The sequence below is a fragment of the Rosa chinensis genome, chromosome 6, assembly GCF_002994745.2.
Source record: "Rosa chinensis cultivar Old Blush chromosome 6, RchiOBHm-V2, whole genome shotgun sequence".
Taxonomy (NCBI): Eukaryota; Viridiplantae; Streptophyta; class Magnoliopsida; order Rosales; family Rosaceae; genus Rosa; species Rosa chinensis.
The window spans coordinates 67,942,261-67,962,270 of NC_037093.1; the positions used below are offsets into that span (position 1 = coordinate 67,942,261).

At 36.4% G+C, this 20,010-nt stretch overlaps 3 protein-coding genes across 3 annotated transcripts; 1 reads left to right on the forward strand and 2 right to left on the reverse strand.

Moving 5' to 3' along the window:
* Nucleotides 1–853: 853 nt before the first annotated feature.
* Nucleotides 854–2,979, reverse strand: LOC112171824 (protein FAR1-RELATED SEQUENCE 5-like). The gene is made up of 3 exons (XM_024308943.1): nucleotides 2,811–2,979; nucleotides 1,691–1,980; nucleotides 854–1,564 (listed from the first exon to the last, which is right to left on the reverse strand). Exons 1-3 carry the CDS (start codon nucleotides 2,977–2,979, stop codon nucleotides 854–856), a joined length of 1,170 nt encoding a protein of 389 aa, XP_024164711.1.
* Nucleotides 2,980–6,516: 3,537 nt separating this feature from the next.
* LOC112173943 (abscisic acid receptor PYL2) lies at nucleotides 6,517–7,445 on the reverse strand. Its single transcript, XM_024311634.2, has one exon. The coding sequence runs from the start codon at nucleotides 7,328–7,330 to the stop codon at nucleotides 6,758–6,760; it is 573 nt and encodes a 190-aa protein (XP_024167402.1). The 5' UTR covers nucleotides 7,331–7,445; the 3' UTR covers nucleotides 6,517–6,757.
* An 11,150-nt stretch (nucleotides 7,446–18,595) lies between these two features.
* On the forward strand, nucleotides 18,596–19,744 carry LOC112171825 (probable transcription factor At5g61620). The gene is made up of 3 exons (XM_024308944.1): nucleotides 18,596–18,980; nucleotides 19,121–19,350; nucleotides 19,493–19,744. Exons 1-3 carry the CDS (start codon nucleotides 18,596–18,598, stop codon nucleotides 19,742–19,744), a joined length of 867 nt encoding a protein of 288 aa, XP_024164712.1.
* Nucleotides 19,745–20,010: the final 266 nt, after the last annotated feature.

Sequence of the window (20,010 nt, forward strand, 5' to 3'; positions counted from 1 at the left end):
TCATTATGTATTATTAAAAACTTATGAGAATGCATATTCTTGCCTTATGAGAATGCATACTCTTTTCCTATTCAAGCTTCATAAGTTTAATATAACCAAACAGCGGACTTCATCTAATTCTTAAAATGTGGCAACAAAAGGTTCATGAAATAAAAGGGTTCTAATCATTTTCCTTTCTTTCTCCAGGGTTCTCCCAAAGCATAGACTGTAAATAAAGAAAAGGTACTTTTAGGAAAATAGAGATACCATGGAAAAATATAACAATAGGTGCACATGACATAACTGATCTGCAAACTCAGAAGCAAATTACTATACTATTCTAGACCCAGCTTCAACATCAATTCTAAGAACCAAAAAGCAAACACTAGCAAATCTTCTTTGCATCTCCAAAAAGTGCATCCAAAAAGTAAATGTCAACATGTCTCCTCTGCATCTCCAAAATAACTACTTCAAAGAAAACTCTGCTTGATCGTGCAGACCAGCAGCTAATCATCCTGACCACAACATGTACATGGAAAAAAAGGAAGGTATTAATCTTTGAAAAAAAAATTCAGATTCTAGGAGTAGTATAAAGAGTACGAAGAGTATTACCTGTGATGAATAACTATCATTATCTATGTCATCACCACTAAAATTTTCAACAAATCTAAATGGGAAAAATAACATATATTTAGTGACACACTAACCAAACAATTAACAACAAAACATGAAATATGTTAAATAAGCATTCTTACTGATTGAGCAGCACTGGACAATTGCATTTGCCATGGGTCTGCCCATCTTTGCCACATCCATGACAATGTCTACGGGTACTGTTGCGCTTTCCATTTGCCTTCTCTTTTCCTCTCTTAATTCATTTTGCCATTCCTTTTGTCTTAATTTCATCTGGTTCACGAAAAATAGTTTGATGAGTTGAACTTTTTTTTGCACAAGGCTTCACATCTTCACTGCTAAAATTGGCAAGTAGTGGCCTAATCTTCTCAATCCAAGAATCCATTGTTTCATGAAACAATTGACTTGCTTCTTCGCTTAAGACAACACTGTCAATTACATGTGAATATTGCTGGAACAATAGACCACGTTTTTCAAGTAAGGTCTTCCTAACAGTTACCACCGTGTCACTCTTGTCCATCACAACCTCAGATCTTGAAGATTTTGTCCATCTTTTCAAAATGTATTGATCTGGCAATTTATGAAGTTGACGTACTTTGTGCAAGAATGCCAAAACATGTCTACATGGGACTCCTGCACTCTCAAATAATTTGCAGCTACATGGGGCAAAATCTTTTGATTTGTCATACATAATGACCTGAGCTCTTCCATCCTCATGATCCTCACGCATGACCTTAAGTATGCAATTAGATTTGCCCTCTGTTGTAACCTCTAAATTGTAATTATAGCTCTCCCACAACTGATCTTGAAACATGTAATAGTACTTCCGTGTATAAATATCAGCCATTTGCTTTTCCATCTTAATGGGGCACTTAAATTTAGGCTTCTCATTGATGTCACTATGATCTGAAATCAACTCCTCATGCCGTTTGTGTAAAAGACTCCGATTAAACTAAACCATGAAGTCCACTAGAGAATTTTGATCAGAAACATAATCCTTAAAAAAAGAATGCGCACTTTCAGCTCGTTGACTACTTAACATGCCAGTTGAGAAAACATGGTTCATATAGGCCAGCACCCATCTAAATCGAATTTCATAAATTGATTGCAGCCAATTATGTCCACTCAATTCACTTTTTGCAAGAATTGATCTACATTTGAAGTCAAAATCCTCTCCATTCTCAGATGAGTAAATGCAATTTCTAAAGTCATCATAGTGATCTCTGTATTTGATGGCATCAAGCTTCTCAAAAAACTTTCTCAAGATATGCCAGCTACAATATCTATGAAATGTGTCTGGGAGGACTTCAGAAATAGCTTTTTCCATGGCTGGATCTTGATCAGTAATAATCATTTTAGGAGTACCACCTGGCATGGCATTCAAAAAATCTTTCAACAACCACATAAATGAATATGCAATTTCGTCACTTAAGAATGCAGCTCCAAACACAATTGTCTGACCATGGTTATTTATCTCCATCAATGGTGCAAAAATCAAACCATACCGATTGGTTTGATATGTAGTGTCAAAGATAATCACATCACCATAAAACTTATATGATTGTCTTGAACTTGTATCGGCCCAAAAACAATGAGTAATCTTATTTTCAACATCTGCCTTTATTGTGAAACAAAAGCCAGAATCTTTTTCTTGCTCTAGTAGAAAATAGTCATGCAACATTTCTCCGTCATGCCCTCTTGTCTCTTTACGCTTATCCCTTTCAAGATTGTACATATCTTGTTTTGTACAACTAATGTACTGAAATCCTTCTGCTTGCACTCCAAGAATGTCAAATTGCTAGTGTGTCGGTATGTTTACCATGGATAGTTGTTGCCATAATGATCTCTGAGTTTTAGTAAGCCGACGATTGGACTTTAGCAAGTGGATCCTTTTTGGACTTGTCATAGGGTGAGTGTGACATTCATCAAATATATTGACTACAAATCCACCAGATTTTACTCTCCCAACTATCATTCTTGCCTTACAGTCCTCTCTTACTACACTACGAATCATTTTCTCATCACCAATCAATACACTCGGACTATTTCCTTGTATATTGTAAAGAAACTCTTTCCTTATAAACTCATTAGTCCTTCTGCTCCTCCTACTAAAACCAATTCTTACAATAAACCCAGCTGCAAATGCATATTTGGTATAAAAAAAAAATATGCCTCCTCCCATGTTTTAAATTCCTGACCTTTGAAGGGTTTAAGCTCATTACTTACTTGAGGATAGAAAGCTGAAGTAGAGACATTTTCTTGTGATGGAGGAATAACTTGAATAGGTTGACTTTCCACTTCCGCATGTACAACCATCCCATTAGTCTCCATTTCCATAGGCACAACCATCCCATTATTATCTTCCATATCTTCAATTCCTTTGAGAACTCTGTATTATCTAAAAGATATTGATAATATCAATTACAGAATACCACAAGACATACAGTAAAACTAAAAATTTTCATTAAACTAATAAATGCAAAGCCATTTTTAAATGAATGAATGCAAAGCCATTTTCAAATGAATGAATGCAAAGCCATGAAACTAAACATATACTATAAATTTCTTAATTAATTTATGGTTTTTTATTTTTTTGTTTCCTTTAACTGACTTTTGCTTTCCTTGCAGTTCTGCAAATGAGACGCTAAGCACTTTGAAGTTTGCCCAGCAAAACTGAAAATTTCTATAGAGACTTAGAGTGCAATTAATCAAACTTTTAAGAGGATTTTTCCCCAAAATGCACTAACCCATATCTATTTAGTAGAATACGGTATACATTGGTTTCTTTCGAGCATAAGCTCATAGCATAGAACTAGCCCCAAAACGTACAGAAGCCAAAAAGTTTCAGGTCCTCCATATTAATCAAATCAAATTTCCATATAAACTCTAAAAGTTTAATTCTTTTCAATAGACAATCAAAGATAAAGAGTGAATTGATGACATAAATTAGAAAACACAATAACAAATACGGATGACCCATAAAATTGGGCATCAAATAAGTTTCAGAACAGAGGTCTCTTGTACATAATTGAAAAGAAATACCATAAGAGAAGAAGAGCCATACCTGATTTTTTTTTAAGAAAGTAAACATCAGGACGCTCTCTCTATCTCTCCCTTGAGCGGACTCTTGAGCTTCTCTCATTCCCCTTCGCGCTTTTCTCTGAGCGCCAAATCGAAAGAATTGAGGTTTAGTTTCACGATTTATCATGAATCGTGGTCAGAAAGGGTTAAATGGTTTGACATAATCTCAGCCGTTGAAGGTCATTAAAACAGATCCAAGGGTTGTCATATTATCCCTCAAATTGGACAAAAAAGGATCCCTTAGTGAAATGACCCTGTGTGTGTGTGTATATTTTTTTTGAAAAGCGAAGGACATATCTTTTCTTAAGGGACCTTAATTGTTAAATTGTACATTTGTTTAAGAAATATAAATAAGTTAACAATTTGATTGTCTTTCTTAGGAACTGACGTGCATTTTCACTAACAGAAACAGACAGTTAGATAACATCATGTGCACTTTTTTATTATTAAAAAAAGATTGACTACAAATATCAAAAGCTGAGATCAGTTAATAAGTGATGAGTCACTTTTTCTTGAACTGGGGCAGTACATAGAAGTTTTTTTGTTTTTTTCCTAGTTTAATTTTTTTTTCATAGTAATGATCTTTAGAAAGTGACTAGAACATGAATAGTTGAAAAGCATGAAAATACTCAGTAATAATTAGTAAAGTGAATGAGTGCATTCAACGTACGAGTGAACTTAGGAATCTTTTCTTTTTAGTTATATAGTAAATAAGTTTTTCCCTTGCACTAGATGTCCAAGCTTTCAAGTTTTCTATATCACATTTTTCTCAAGTCTTCAAACTTTATTTATATATCACATTTTTCTCAAGTCTTCAAACTTTATTTATATATCACATTTTTCGTAAGAACCATGGAAAGATTCACTAATTTATTTTACCCACTACCAAACGAGCCCTTAAGCATGTATGGAGAGTTTCTTCCCACGGGGTAGATCAATGTTAAATAAAATGGAGATGTATAAGTGGCCACAAACGACTGGATCGTGATGATCACATGTGCCCTAATTAGGTTTTGCTCACAAGTCACCACGAACAAAATCTCCCTTTTCTTGTGTCCTTGCCGTTGAATTCAGGGTTGAAATTTTAGCCACACGAAAAAATCACCACCAAATTAGTCATATACCTAGCTAGCTAGCTATATCCACTCTTTGATGAACTCGATCTCAACAGCTCTATGTTTTTTCTCCAATAATGCAAAGGACACAAAGGCATGCAGAAACCCATCAATTTCTTCGCCGGATATTTGAGCTCTATGAATACGTCCTTTGTATACGTTAGAGTGCACGAAAACACTGCCTGACAAAAATGTCGATAGAGATGGGGACTAGTTATGTTGCACATTAAACGCATCCAAAGCTAGCTTAAAGCCTTAAACTAACAGTCGTTGTAGGACAAAATGACAAATAGATCGAAAGACTGTATATTTTCAAGTTTGTTTGGGGTGTGGGGACCCCTACTGCCCTACAAGCATAGGACAATGTATAGATGATTGAAAACATAAGCTCGCTTTAATGGTGCATGCACAATGTAGAATCATAGATATAGATGCTCAATGATGGCTAGTGCTGAAACAAGCTTTCATTGATTTTGAGTTCATGTTAAAACAGTATTTATATGTATTATAGTGATAATTGCATTTTACAATCAAATTAAATCAATTATAACTCTATTGGGTCAATATAACCGCATCACAGCATATTGTTGTTGTTGCCACAACTTCGTTTTTTGAACAATCGGTCTAATTACTAAACAACAATAAGACATACTCATGTTGTCGTAATCATAACAAGAGGTAAAAATTTATTTAATGTGGTCAATTGAAAATTAAATTTTGAGTTGAACTTCGTACGTGAGGCATTTTATTACTCAAATTAAAATATTTTACTCTAGTGAGAACTGTATTTGCCTCAATGAAAACTTCTGTTAGTTAGGGCATGAATTTTCAAAGAGGTACCATGTGTTGTCAAATTGATAATATATTATATTTTTTTTTAATAAATAGAGGAGTAGCCTAGACGGCTCATCTCTTATTGAATTTTATTTCGAAGAAAAGAAAAGAAAAAAGTACAAGAGCAAGGAGGAGACAACATGTATGAAAAATGTACATGTACACTCGACAACCTTACTCGATGGTTAAAGAAATAAATTTTTTTTTTGTTTTGTTTTGATATTATCGTCCGGTTGATAATACATCATGAGACACGATCAAACTATTAAAATTATGAAATGATAAAGTAGCAACTAGCAAATTACAATACCCAACAATTACCTAGTTTTAATTGAAGTAAAAAAAAATTGACTCGAAACATAAATAAAATGAAATTAGTCATAACTTGTACAATCAGATCATAAACTCGATATTTGAGCAACTCCAACAGCTTCCCCATATTTTGTTTTTTCTCTACTTTAGGGAAAAATGAGCCTCTTTTGCTCCAACAGATTCCCTATAATTATCCCTATTTTAGAGAAAGTGAGGAAAGAAAAAACCAAATTCCCTATATTTACAGCAATCTCTAAAATTTAAGGAAGAATATAGAGATTTTAGAGATTGCTATAAAACAGATAATCTGTTGGAGTTGGTGAAGAAAAATATGCTAAACCTTTGACTTTTGCTTTCCTATTATACAGAAATTATAGGGAAGCTGTTGGAGTTGCTCTTAAAGACTTAAAGTTCAAGGGACGTTATATTATAACACAACTGCAAATTTTATGGCCGAAAATATGGGCAGATCAAAATATTTTATATGAAACCAAAGGGATGTCTTTTGCTAGCTTTTGTCACTTATATATTGAAGAGAAAATTGGATGACAAGTTGACAACGTATAAAAATAATGCTCAATAACAGATAACTTGAATAAATAATCTGGGGTACCCAATGACCCCAACAAACTAATTAAAATGTGCATTAATCAATCCAACTGTACCAAGTGAATTAAAAAAAAGATGGAAGAAGAGAGCAGAACAGAGATCGATATCCATTTCATCAAAAATAAGAGATCGATATCCATGCCAACTTGCAAAGAACAACGCTAACCACTATAGTTGACCACCATGGCATCAAACTATTCATGTCCACCGCCATGCAGATTTGCCATGGCCACCACAGCAAGCTTTTGCAGGTTCAACTTGATCACAGTGTCCACAAACATCTTCGTATCCTCTCCGGTATTTCCTTCCGGGATATCAACCACATACGACTCCAAAACCACCGAGTAAACCTTGCCGTCTTTCTCGAACTCGTTCACCGAAGTGACTGACTTGTAGTTGTTGAGCCTGTGCTCGCCTCCGACGACCCGAAAGCTCAGCACGTGCTTGTCATCATCCAGTATCTCGAGCCTCTCGGTGCTCGTGGACGCCGGGAGGCCCGAGACCACGGTGACCTCCCTTATACTGCCGACGCCACCGTCGCCGCTCATATTGCAACTTTTGATGAAGTGCTTGTACTTTTGGGGGTTGTCGAAGCTCCTAACTAAGGGCCAGACGAGTCCGGTCGGAGCTTCGATTCGTTGCGTGATTAGGGACGTGCATGTGTTGGGGGAGGGGTCGAATTTGTGGTAGGTGCCAATGAGGGGCTCAAGCTCGGAAAGTTCCTGGGAGGTTAGCCCCTGAGGAGGTTCCCTTTGGCTCGACTCCATCGAAAACTTGAACAAGAGCAAGAACAAAGAGAACAAGAAGAAAGAACGAGGGTGGCTCTGGCTCTGGCTTTAGTACTGTTGTTCATTGAAGCTTCTATCATTGAAGATATATATGAATGAACGCACGCATGAGGGTTAATATCCTTTGACATATTTTGATTGGGACAAACATACCCCTGGGAAATATTTCATCGTCCGAGACTGTCCTTTTGTGATTAAGTGGTGCCACCAAGTCATAACTACCACAGTAGTAGTACCACATATTTTTTGTCAATTTGCTTAAAAAGTGCTTAGTTCCAAATTGAGAGAATTAGTGTAATGGGGCGTATCTTAACTATATTGGGAAGATCTTGGTTCTTTAGCTCAACCTTATTGTGGCAATGTGTCAAAGACAAATGCGCAGAGACAAAGTTAGCTGGTGTTGGAAATGAGATGAACGTGAGGTGGTGCTTTCGTGAAAGATTTGTTTTTATATAAATCAGTGAGATTACTTTTATCAAAAGTGGTTAGAATATTATTAGAAAACAAACTCAAGTTGCATGGGGAGTTGGGAGTGATCATGTTTCTCATTCAAGCTGACCACATTATGAATATATTGCTAAAATAATTAGTGAGTTACCAAAGAATAAAATCCAAGTTTATATAACGCGAGACTAGTAGGTGTTTGTTCTATTTGGAAAAAGGAAAGGAAAAACCACTAATCAGTATTCTTTACTAACGGCCTAACTCCTAAGCAGGATCGAACTTTTGAATTTCAAGTATATTATTCCTAATTTTAAAATGTATCATGCCAACGGTTGGATTACGTTACATGACGACTACAATTATTAATTTTTTCTATAATTATATTAAAATTGTGATCATGCAATGTTTGAAGTACGTTACGTTACATGACGACTATATAAATTGTCGATTTGTTCTATATCATTTTAAAATTATGAATATGCAGACTTTGAAGTACGTTACATGACGACTACATAAATTGTTAATTTATTGTGTAATTATATCAAAATTGTGACCATACAAACGTTTAAAGTGCGTTAAATGATGATTACATAACTCGTTTGAATTGTTTTATAACCATATCAAATTAAATCATGGCCATGCAATTTAAGCTAGTTACTTCACAATACCATACCCTCAAAATTATTAAAGCGGTAACATCAGACATGGGAATGAGAAAATCACCCATCCTCCAATTTCCTTATGGAGTTTCATTTGTGTATATCTCAAATCCTATTTCCGCAATACTATCTCATGTTCTTATGTATGAACATAAGAACATTACATAGTGATAATTTTGATGAGCTAATTAATTGAGAGAAGGATATGGATGGTAAACCGAGAAATGAGAGGATAGAGAGTGTGAAAGAAGGAAGAGGAGAAGACCAAAAAGGAGGGAGTAAATAAATGAAAGCAGTAGTCGCAATCGTTGAAAAGCTGGAGTTCGATTCGTGGATGATTCATGTGATATCTCTAACAAACTCCCGCGTGAATTGACATGTCATTTGCCATCATCCATCTCCAATCTCCAGTCTCCGAAACTCAGCTCCATCATCTTTGCGTGATATTATTTGTGAAATAAAGCTACGGTGAATATTCAGCCCTAGCTAGTTGCATTTGAGGAAAAGGATCGCACAGGCCTTTTGCCTTTTGGTTTTAGCTAGGGCTAATTAGCTTCTTGTGTGGTGCGAGAGTTATGATCCAGTCGTGTGGTTCTGGATTTAATTCATTCTAAAAAGCTATAACATCTACGACTCTACGTGATATTGTTATTCAACCACTTATTTATTTATTTTATCCATGTATATAAAGTCTGAATAATATGAAATTGGTCCAACGAACAACTACTACTGAATAAGTAGAATAATGAAAGGATTGGCCATGCAGTTGCAACTAAGCTAGGTCGTGCTTATCTGAGTCTATGGTTTCACGCAAAGTTGAAGAAAAAAAAGAGAAGCAGCTAGCAAGAAACAGATAATACACAGCTCTTGATCTCTACCGTCTACTCTGTGGCTAGCTGTATAATACGTACGGCGCCGTTGAATGTCGGGTCTTATTACGTCATCCTGTTAATTTGCTGTCGATCTCCAACCTGAACTATTATTATTATTATTGTTATCTTCCATTTGAAACCATTTTCAGCTTTCTGAGAGTCGAAAAATAACGAACCTTTTTTTGGGGTGCGGAGATAATATAATGATGCAGGATCAGAACTACACTGAGTGTTTGACTGTTTGTGATCAAATAGAATCAGTTTTAGCCTTTGTAAAGAGCGATAGAGCATTACGACAACATATTTAAGATAGCTTAATGTACCGTGCAATATGGTTGGTGACTTGAGCAAGCTAAGGCTAGGGCTAGTTGGACACCTTAAACCACTAGCACAACCGTGAGACATAAATTAATTCAACTCGACATGAACTAGTATATGTCACCAAATCTCTACATAGGGGGTACGGAGTACTTGGTCACAACAACGCTCGTAGTTGAGAAACATCTATTGAAACACAATACACTTTAATTTTAAGAAACAAAAATACTTTAAATCCCAGAAACATAAAGAAAAAACTCCCTGTAAGTGACAGTCACATCAGTGCTGGCACTGCTAATAATCAGTAAATCAGATTAATAAAGCAAGTACACACTGAACATGTTTGATGCTGTATCACTAATATAACAAAAAGAATAGTAACAATTAAGAGAAATTAGGCAATGGTAATTAATTTAGAATGTATCTTCCCTGGCCTTGAACGAATGTGCTAGACTTGGTTTCCAAAACTTTGTTACTGTAACTTCGATTCCAAAAGCCCAAAATGATTTGTGCAGTAAATAGTAGGTGTTTAGGGCACAATTTTGTATATACTTACTTGTGCTGAAAGTGTTTTCAAAATAATAGTGTATAATATGGATAGTGGATTTCAAGCATATATGTACCAATAATACATCGAAGTAAGTAATCTATATCAAGTGACCAAAAAAACATAGAGCACCTCACATATAAATTCTTGTACGAAATTGTAGTTAGCATGAACCAAGAATAAATGGCAATAAAACATAAAGAGAGCTAACAAGTAATCAACCACAATAGATGTGAAGTTGTGAACACTCTTCTGCCTAGCAGCGTCATCAATAGGGTCGGCCCTGACTTTTGAGAGGCCGTAAGCGAATATTGAAATGAGGCCTCACATGAAACTCGAATACTATATATATATATATATATATTATATATATATATATAAGCGAATATTGAAATGAGACCTCACATGAAACTCGAATACTATATATATATATATATATATATATATATATATATATTGTAACTTCTATTTCAAAAGCCCACAGGGCCAGGATCGAATAAGAAAAGTATTATCAAGATGATATAGTGCATTCTCATACCATGAAAAGCTTGTTTGCTCTAGGTCGGCGGCGACTTATTTGCTTAGTCAAATGGACGCTACCGCCTATTGGCAAAGTGAGACTAAGTGTCGTCAGATTTACTTTTCAGCGGCAACATAGGAGAAAAGCTGTGCTAAAGCTGCTAATTATGCTATGTTGTACTCGGGGCACATATCGAGTTATCTTTCCGCTATGTCACTGCTATGTTAAAGCAAATGGAGTTGTTATTTGTGCACTCTTTGCTAGTTGGTGCATGTTAGAATACAAGTCTTCAATAGAGATTTTTGATATTATTTCAGAAATATTCTAGATGCTTATTGTAATCAGGGGTTTAGGCTCAATGTCCCCTCCTTGTATTCGACAGTTTCATTAATCGAGGCTTGAGGGCAGCCGCACCAGCTCTTTATTCAAAAAAATAAAAAATAAAAATAAAATAAAATCTTGAAGAAGAAGAATAAATTATACTATATACTAAAGGAGTGTTTTCCTTATGAATAGTGGCAAGACGTTTTTGCCTCTGCCAGTTCCTAATTCATGTGTTTTTCACCACCTAGAAAGCTTAAGCATGATACCCATCAACATTGGCCGATAATCGAAGTTTGGTGGCCAACGCTTCCAGTAGCCCATTATAGCACCCGAGAACCCGAATTAGGTCACCAAACCTCTATTTAAACGCTTCAACATCAGCCTACATTGTTGACCATTGATCTCCTTTTTGAAAATCGGCCAAACTTTAGTGTGATCATATCCAAGAGTACCCATTGCTCTTTGTTTGCTATTACCTACCTTTTTCTCAATTAGTTGTTTTTTTTATTACTCTCTATCTCTAAGTTTTTCATCTTTTGCGTTTTATTCTCAGCTTAGGCACTGAAAAAAGTCGAATGAAACTAATTTACTCCAACAGCTATCTGAGGCTTGCTTAGTTGTTGATGCGTCAGAGGAATTTGTGAAGGAAGAGTTAGTCAATAACTTTTGCAACAGGGAGCTTACTTTTTACGAGCAGATCTTTGAACAAGTTGTACGTTGTGCCTCTTAGCACTTATGCTTTCTTTATAACAAACTTCACATTAACTATCCTTGACATCATATTATCTATATTTGTAGAACTAGCTAAGTTGGATAAGACTGAACGAAGATATGCATGGATCAACCACCGCATGAGAACAAATGAAGAAATCTGGACAATCTTTCCTTCTTCATGGCATGTTTCTTCGTATGGTTAATGCATGATCACATTAGCTGAAGCACTGATGTTGTTATAGTTAGTGTAGGGATGATAATTTGCTTTGTTTGAATGTGTGTAATTTAAATGTAAGCCTTCATCTGTATAGTGATTTTTTGTAGGTACAGGATTTGCAGGTTTTATGAACTTTTCAACATTCTAAGTAGAAAACTTAATTGGTTGAGTACATTTAGACCATAGAGAGACTAATGGTTGATGGAATATCTTCTAGGGTCCTGTCACATCCACAATCGAATGTTGTGAGAATAACTCTACCTACTCTTAAACAATTGAGTGGATACAGTGTAATCCAACTCCTAAACAATTTTGCTTGACTTTTGTTCGTATATTTTTAAGTACATTTTAGTTATCTTTGTTAACTAAATCGCACTCAACTACGAAATCTCTAAATAATGAAAAAAAAAATACTACAGTGTTCTGCCCTGCAGCATATCGTGCGGGACTACTTTCTAGTGAAACTATAAAAGTAGAGAGAAAATGGATAAGAGGATATGTATCTCTGATAATGATGAGAACAAGGGGGTTAAAAGATATTTATAGTAGTGAGTTAAGCACACAGATGTTTTACACGTGTCAAAGCATCCACATCTCAACACATTACAATTAACAAACCATGCACACTTAACAAACTAATTAACAGACTAAATGCTAATTAACGAGACTAATTACAGTTTGACTAATTAACAGTAGTTAATACTATATAGTCCTAAAACTATAGACATATATATAGTTCATTGGGAGCCTTCTAATGAGGATTAGTTAAAAACTTTCTAATACACGGTTTGAGATATCTACTTTTCAATTATATTACGACAAATCAACCGTTATATGTGTATGTATGCATGAGTAGATCGCTTCTGAAAATTTTCTTCCAAATTGCATCATTAAAGTACAGAAGTAGATCAAATCAATGGACGAACCAAATTTGTCAAATATGAACAGTTCATGTTCATAACTGATAAATTACGAGTATAAATATCTTAATTATTTTTAATTTGGTTGAAAAATTGCATAAATGATCTAAACATAAATATCTAAACATCTAATGATTGATTTACGAAAATGTGATAAAAAAGTGAGTCTCACAGAAAAGTTCTCAACTAGTCCTCATTTTAGTGGTTCACATTAGAATGGCTCTTATAGTTTGACAGTGCCAATAGTCATTGTATTCAAATACTTGTAATTCTTAATCCTTCTCCCATAAGTTGATCATTTAAGGATAGGTTAATATCAATGTCCTAAATAGACGAATGGGCTGTTGGTAAACGTGTTCCTATTTATACTATAATAATGAAAGAATAGAGCTATGAAAAGGAATTATATTTCATTTTTGCATTATTTCAAAAACAATTTGTTCATAAAACTCCAGTCTCCCATTCTCTCTCTCTCTCACACACACACACACACACATACATATATACGGAGCCGTTCCAAAGAGGACGTCCGCACTTTCGCTAAAGTGCAGACTTCGATGCTGCAGCTCTGCTCAGGGCGCGACTGTTACGTCCCGAACCTAAATTTATCGGTTTACTAGTCATTTGGACTGTAAACGACAATTACTTTCACTTTTTACTCTGTTTCGATACTTTTAGTGGCCCTAAAAGTTGACTTTTCGTTCGGGTCAAAATTTGAGAAAATGTTCTTCATGGAAGTTGTAGAGGACGTTAAACCGAGCGCGTGCATATGTGGTACGTAAAAATCGGAGTTCGTATGCGAAAGTTATAAGAGAAAATGTAAAAGTTAGTGTTCACGGTAAGTTTCTATAAATATAGGAAGTTACTGTGGTAAGTTTCCATTTTTGGAAACCTACCAGCTTTGCTCTCTCCTCTCCCCCGACCCTTTCTTCCTCTTCGGTCCGGTTTCTTCTTCCTCCGATTTCTCCCTTCTTCGGCCGACCCACGACGGAATCTAGGCACCGGAAAGCTCGCCTTCTCCTCCTTGTCACGGCTATGGTGGTGTTTTACGGTGGCTTGGCTGGAGGAGCTCGGAATTGAGCCGCGAAGATTACTGTAGCCGAACGGAGGTTTCGTCGATTTCCGGCGATTCCGGCCATATCAGGCCACCACACCTGTGTCGAAGGTGCGGTTTTTCCCAAGGATCATTTTCCCCCTAGCCTTGAGCCACGATTTGCAGTGTGGAGGTCGAATCGACGATTTCAGATTCTAGGGTTCTTGGGTTTTTCTGGAAAAATTTCACCGACCAATTTGGAGCACTTACAGATAAAATTGAAACTTGTTGTAGTTGTGAAAAATGTTGGGTCTGTTGAGTAGGTGGTGCTGCCAAAATTTGGTGGTCATCAGAGGTGGTGGCCTCCGGCGCGTGGGGCCCACGCGCTGCCACTGTTGGTGGCGCGTGGAGGTGTGTAGGGCAGTGTTTTAATTTCAGTTTTTAGCCCATTAAAGTGTAAAAATGTTGTAGAGCTTGTATGTGAAGTTTGGCGAATTTTGGAGGAGTTTGGAATTATTTTTGATTTTCCAAAGTTCGGAGTTTTGAGATTGAATCGGATTTCCCTCGTTTTCATTGTGGAATATGTTAATTGAGGAATTGGTGTTGTGGGAGAGATTTGGGTGGAATTTGAGAAGTAATAGAGATAGGGATTTTTGGGTTTCGTTTAGGTTCGTATTTATTTTATCGGATTGCCGTTTACGGAAATATAATTGTGTACAGGACGATGTCGCGAGCTACGGTTAAATGAAGGAACTCGTTTGCGTGGTCGCCCAATAGTACTGTGAGTGGACCTTTGTTTTTAAATAAGGATGCATGCAAATGTTTTCCCGAATTAATTATTTATTTATTTAATCCATGATATTATATTTTGCTTTCGGGAAATTATTGTTGATTTGTCTTGATTTGTTTTGGGAAATGAATTAGTGACTTAAATTATTGTTTTAATTTATCGAGCATATTAAACGGATTTAAATATTTTTTATTACTATGTCAATTGGATTTTCGAATTGAAGTTGCTATGCTCGATTTTGAGTCTGTGATTTATGTTAAATTTCGTTGAAGTAATTTTCCGAGGTGATTTCCGGAATTAAGTATCTTTCTATTCATTGATTTGAGATTTTTGGAAAGATTTTCGAAATGGGATTTCGATGAAGTTATTTCTTATTTATTTATTCGACTTTCGGTTTTGGCATTGGGAATGCCTAAATGATGATCTAATTATTCTTTTAGCGTGTGGGACACACTGTTGATTTATACGACTTTTTACTAGAATTTCCGGGTACGGTTACGATATATCTTTTCGAATGTTGTGACTAGCAAGGCTAGTCGGTTTATCGTTTTGAAATTTTTGGATTTAAAGTTAAATGTGTTTTCTTATGGTTGCATGCATCAGATTTTTAAGAGAATAAATGTGGGAAAGTATGAAATCCTTTTTCTTTTAAATTGTTTATTCTTGTCCACTCACGCTAACGTTTTTCATCTACTTTCCCTTGGGCCTTTCGGTTTCTAATGCCCAGTTTGCAGGCGAATTAGTGGAGGTCGAGCGTACATCACATTTGAGGCATAGTTGTCACTACTTCCGCAGTGTAGGATCCCTTGATCCTTTACTCTTCTTTTTATATCACTGTGTATAGTAGTATTGCTCTGATAACCTTTGTGATTAGTATTGTTGAGTTTTGTGTTTTTTGAAAGTGGAGTTGTTGGTAATTGGGAGCAGGGTGGCTCCAGGAGTATAAGGTTGGTTTGCTTGAAGTGTTTTTGTATGTTTTACAGGTTTTTGGGTAGTTCATTTTAGGGGTGACTCTGCCGAATTTTTGGAAGTGCTATCCCTAAGGTGGGCCCCACAGGGCCACCTCGGATTTCAGGGTGAAATTCGGGGCTGGTCCTGTCAGCGACTGAGCGGCAGGGCTTGCCGGACGGAGACTAGGGGTCAGACGGACAGGTCTGCAGTCGGTGGAGTCGCAGGCGACGTAGTTGCAGCGTTGCCCAGAAACCTGCAGTTGCAGGTGAGGTTGTTGCTCAAAAACTTGCAACCTCGACCTTCTCCGACCTCGATCGCTGCCTAGAAGCTGTCTGAGACGCCTCCAGCCTCCATCCGGCTCGACTCCCATCGCCGTCGATGCCTGAAACGCTACAGAAGATCAATGTCCGCACTTTAGCAAAAGTGCGGACATCCGCTTTGGAACGGGCCTCTCTCTATATATATATATATATATATATATATAGGATTTCCTGTCAAGAAACGTTTCTCTTTTATTCTCCTCAAACGAAGAACACAGAGATTTATTTATTTTTCCCTATGTGTGTGTGTATAAATGGAGCACATGAGCATATAAGTCATAAATACTAAGACTTTGGAATACCCTAAATCAAAATACAGAGAAATAAATATAAAATTTTAAAGACTTGGTTTTAATTGGACTAAGGCAAAAAAGTGCAGTATGTGACTCTATGGTACTTAAATATGAGCACAAATAGATTAAGTACCAAAAAAAGGATTCGTCGTTATTCACCAAAACTAGCTCTCTATTTACATGAGTACACGAGCACTGGACTATATCGGTAGTAACTGAGTCTGTGTACTAGCTGTATATATAGGAAGCAAATCAAAGTTATGATAAAGTAATTTGGAGTTCACATCGAAAACTAATTGGCAATGGATGGAGCGACTCAAACCCTTATAAACCCATTAGCAAAGTCTCATTTTTCTCATGTGGAATGTATATACTCTCAACACGCCCATGCACGTATGGTGAATTTTCAAGCCATGCACGTGGACAACTTTGAGTGACGTGGAGCCCGTGTGGCCGTGAGACATGCATACGTGGGATAACTTGCTCTGATACTATGATAAAGTAATTAGGGGTTCACATCCAAAACTAATTGGCTATGGGTAAAGTGACTCAAGCTCTTATAAACCCATTAACAGAGTCCTATTTTTCTCATGCGGAATGTAAATACTCTCAACAAGTAACACTGTACTAGCCAGCTATATATTGGAAGGCAGTAGACAGTAACTTTGTTTTATACCGCAACGGCCTGGGTGGTTGAATAATGTTAAACTTTCTTCGCTAGGAGTTAATAGTCTGAGATCGATCATTAAGATTCTTACCTGCACTTCGGCTATTGTAATTAGTCCGTACATACTGGCTGTTTCTAGTGAGACGTAATTATCAGGTCCTACAATAATTTAGTTCGACGAGTCAAGACTGGGTTCGTTATAACTTATAACGTTACAAACATCTGAACTATTGCTGGCTGCTGCATATATGAATTATTGTACCACCACAGCTTTAAATTAATTTTCTGCATTTCTTTCTAGGTCCACTACTGTTACATTTTGTCCCATCAAGCTATCGACGATGGCTTACTGATCTCAGCTGGGAGTAATATGTGCGCGCGAAATAAAAAAAAAAGATGAAAAAAAGTACATGAACCCGGTGCATCCAGAAATATGACTTTACGATCTTTTAGAGTATGAGGTATGAGTATTTCATTATTGAATTTGCTTAATTAACGATAAAAAAATCCTATATATATATATATATATACATGCATATATCATGGTTGGGGAGTATCATATAAAATTGGTAAAAAATTACAAATGGTCACTGAGTTATGATCCGTTCGACATTTAACTTATTGTATTTTCAATAATATCACTTAACTCACTCACTTTTACATTTGTCTTTCACTTAACTCACTGTCGTATATTCTACAATTAGAAACCTTTAAAATTGAAAGTATATTTGTCAAAACACTTAAAAAAATATTTCTAACTTAAAAAAAAAATCATATTTTTTTAATTTCTGATAAAAAAAGGATTTTTTTTAAACGGAAATAAAATTTGGAAAAAATATTTGTCATTTTTTATTCAGAATTTTTTTTTTTCAAGTTAGAAATGCATTTTTTCAGTGTTTAGACAAATATACCCTCCCTCAATTTTCACGGTTTCTGACGGTAAAGTTAACTACAATGAGTTAAGTGAAAAACTGATGTAAAAGTGAGTGAGTTAAGTAATATTATTGAAAATACAGTGAATTAAGTGTCGATCAAGTTGTGATATTTTCCCTACAAAATTTTCTGCTATACAGACACACACACAGAGTCTCTTTTCAATTTTTCATGCATGTCTTAGACTCTTATGGCACGTTTACTTACTTGGAATGGAAAATAATCATGAATCGAAGACAAGTGGAATTGGAGAAGAAATGAATCGGTATTGATTCCGGATGAATGATTCCTAAACCCATCTCCCCCCTTCGTAATCGAATTCCTGAGTATTTAAGAATCGATTCCTGATAAGGAGGTGTGACCTACATCCATTCCGATTCCTTCATGTGTTAGTAAACGCATGAATTCTTTTATCCGGAATCATTTCGATTGCTTTATGTGTTAGTAAACGCAGGAATGTTTTTACCCCGTAATCATTCTCTTTCCTTCCAAGTAAGTAAACGTGCCCTTATAGCAAGTCCACCCGTTGAACTTGACCGGTCAAGACTATTCACTGTTTTTTTGCCTTATATTTCCACTATTGAGGTTGGCTGGTCGGACAGTGTTCACAAAATGTCAAGAATGGTCACTTTCGTAGTTGGCTTGGTGAAGTAAGTATTGGGAACTCGCACAGTTTGTGAGTGGAAGTGATCAGCGAGAGAAATAAGAGCAGAGCTAGATCGATGTCGATGGCCAGGACATGCTCGAAATGCGGAAACAAGGGTCACAATTCAAGGACTTGCTGGAGCACCACGCAGTACTACTGGACGCAGCAGCTGGATAAGCCAAAAGAAAGAAGATCTGGTAATAGCAGTCTCAGGCTCTTTGGGGTTCAGCTTGATCATCATGACCTTTCTTCATCATCATCATCATCCTCAGTTTCTGTAATTTCAAGGAACGTGATCAAGAGAAAACGTCGGATCATGGACTACTGCAACAGCTGGTCATCATCTTCTCCACACTTGACCAGCTGCTTATCAGGATATCGAGCTAATATAGGTATAAATAGGCACGATCAGATCTCTCGTATCAATAATGGTGGCATTCAAGAAACAAATTATAACAAGGGTGAGTAACATGTTTCTAATTATGTGTATATTTTGCCCTATCTGATTGGTTCAGGCAGCGCACCTATAATTTTTATGATTAGGAAATGCGCTTCGGTTCATGTCGTCTAACTAATATGTATGATCGATTTGTGGATGTAGGAGTGGGATGGAGTGAGGAGGAGCACCGGAAGTTTCTTGAGGGTATTGAAACGCTGGGTAAGGGTGACTGGAGGGGTATCTCTAAACACTATGTCACCACAAGATCCCCAACCCAGGTCGCCAGTCATGCCCAAAAATATTTTCTCAGACTTCAAATTAGTACCACCGCCGACACTGCAACCATCAACAACCTCGACTTCAACTTCGACCCCCACAAGAAAAGATGCCGAGTTCGTCCCAGCCTTTTCGATGTAAAACACCTAAATCCCATCCTTGATATCCTAAAGCTATTAGTAATTATCTTTTGATTAATTCCTGGTAATTTGATTATATATGTATGTTACAACGTACTTAATTTTGACATGCATGCAGGTAAGTAAAGATCAACTTGTCTCACCTCGTCAACTGATTGATATTAACACTGATAATCCCAATACTGAAGCATCTGTTAACAATCCATACGAGTGCTGGCCAGCCGTTCATTATTCGACGCCTCTCCGAATTGATGTTAATTTGAATAACTCATCATCTCAGAGTGCAGCAACAGCAGCAGCAGCAGGAGGAGGACTTGACTTAGAACTTAAGCTTGCAGTGAGCATAATGCCGTTGGGGTTAGATCAATGATCAAAGGACTAAACCATGCCCTAGCTGGAGACTAAACCAGAGGCCTTTGAATTAGTTAGCTACGTTACTTGATAAGCACCTGTCGGACTGCTAGTTTAGCTAGTACATCCTAGTTATTATGATATTATTTCTAATGCATTCTTAAATATTAGTGTTGGTTTCAATCCATGAAGGTAATCTTACGCATGCTTCAATGTAGTCCAACAGTCCATATGTTAAGTTTAATTCAAGGATTATTCTTGCAAAAAGATAAACAGTTCGGAAAA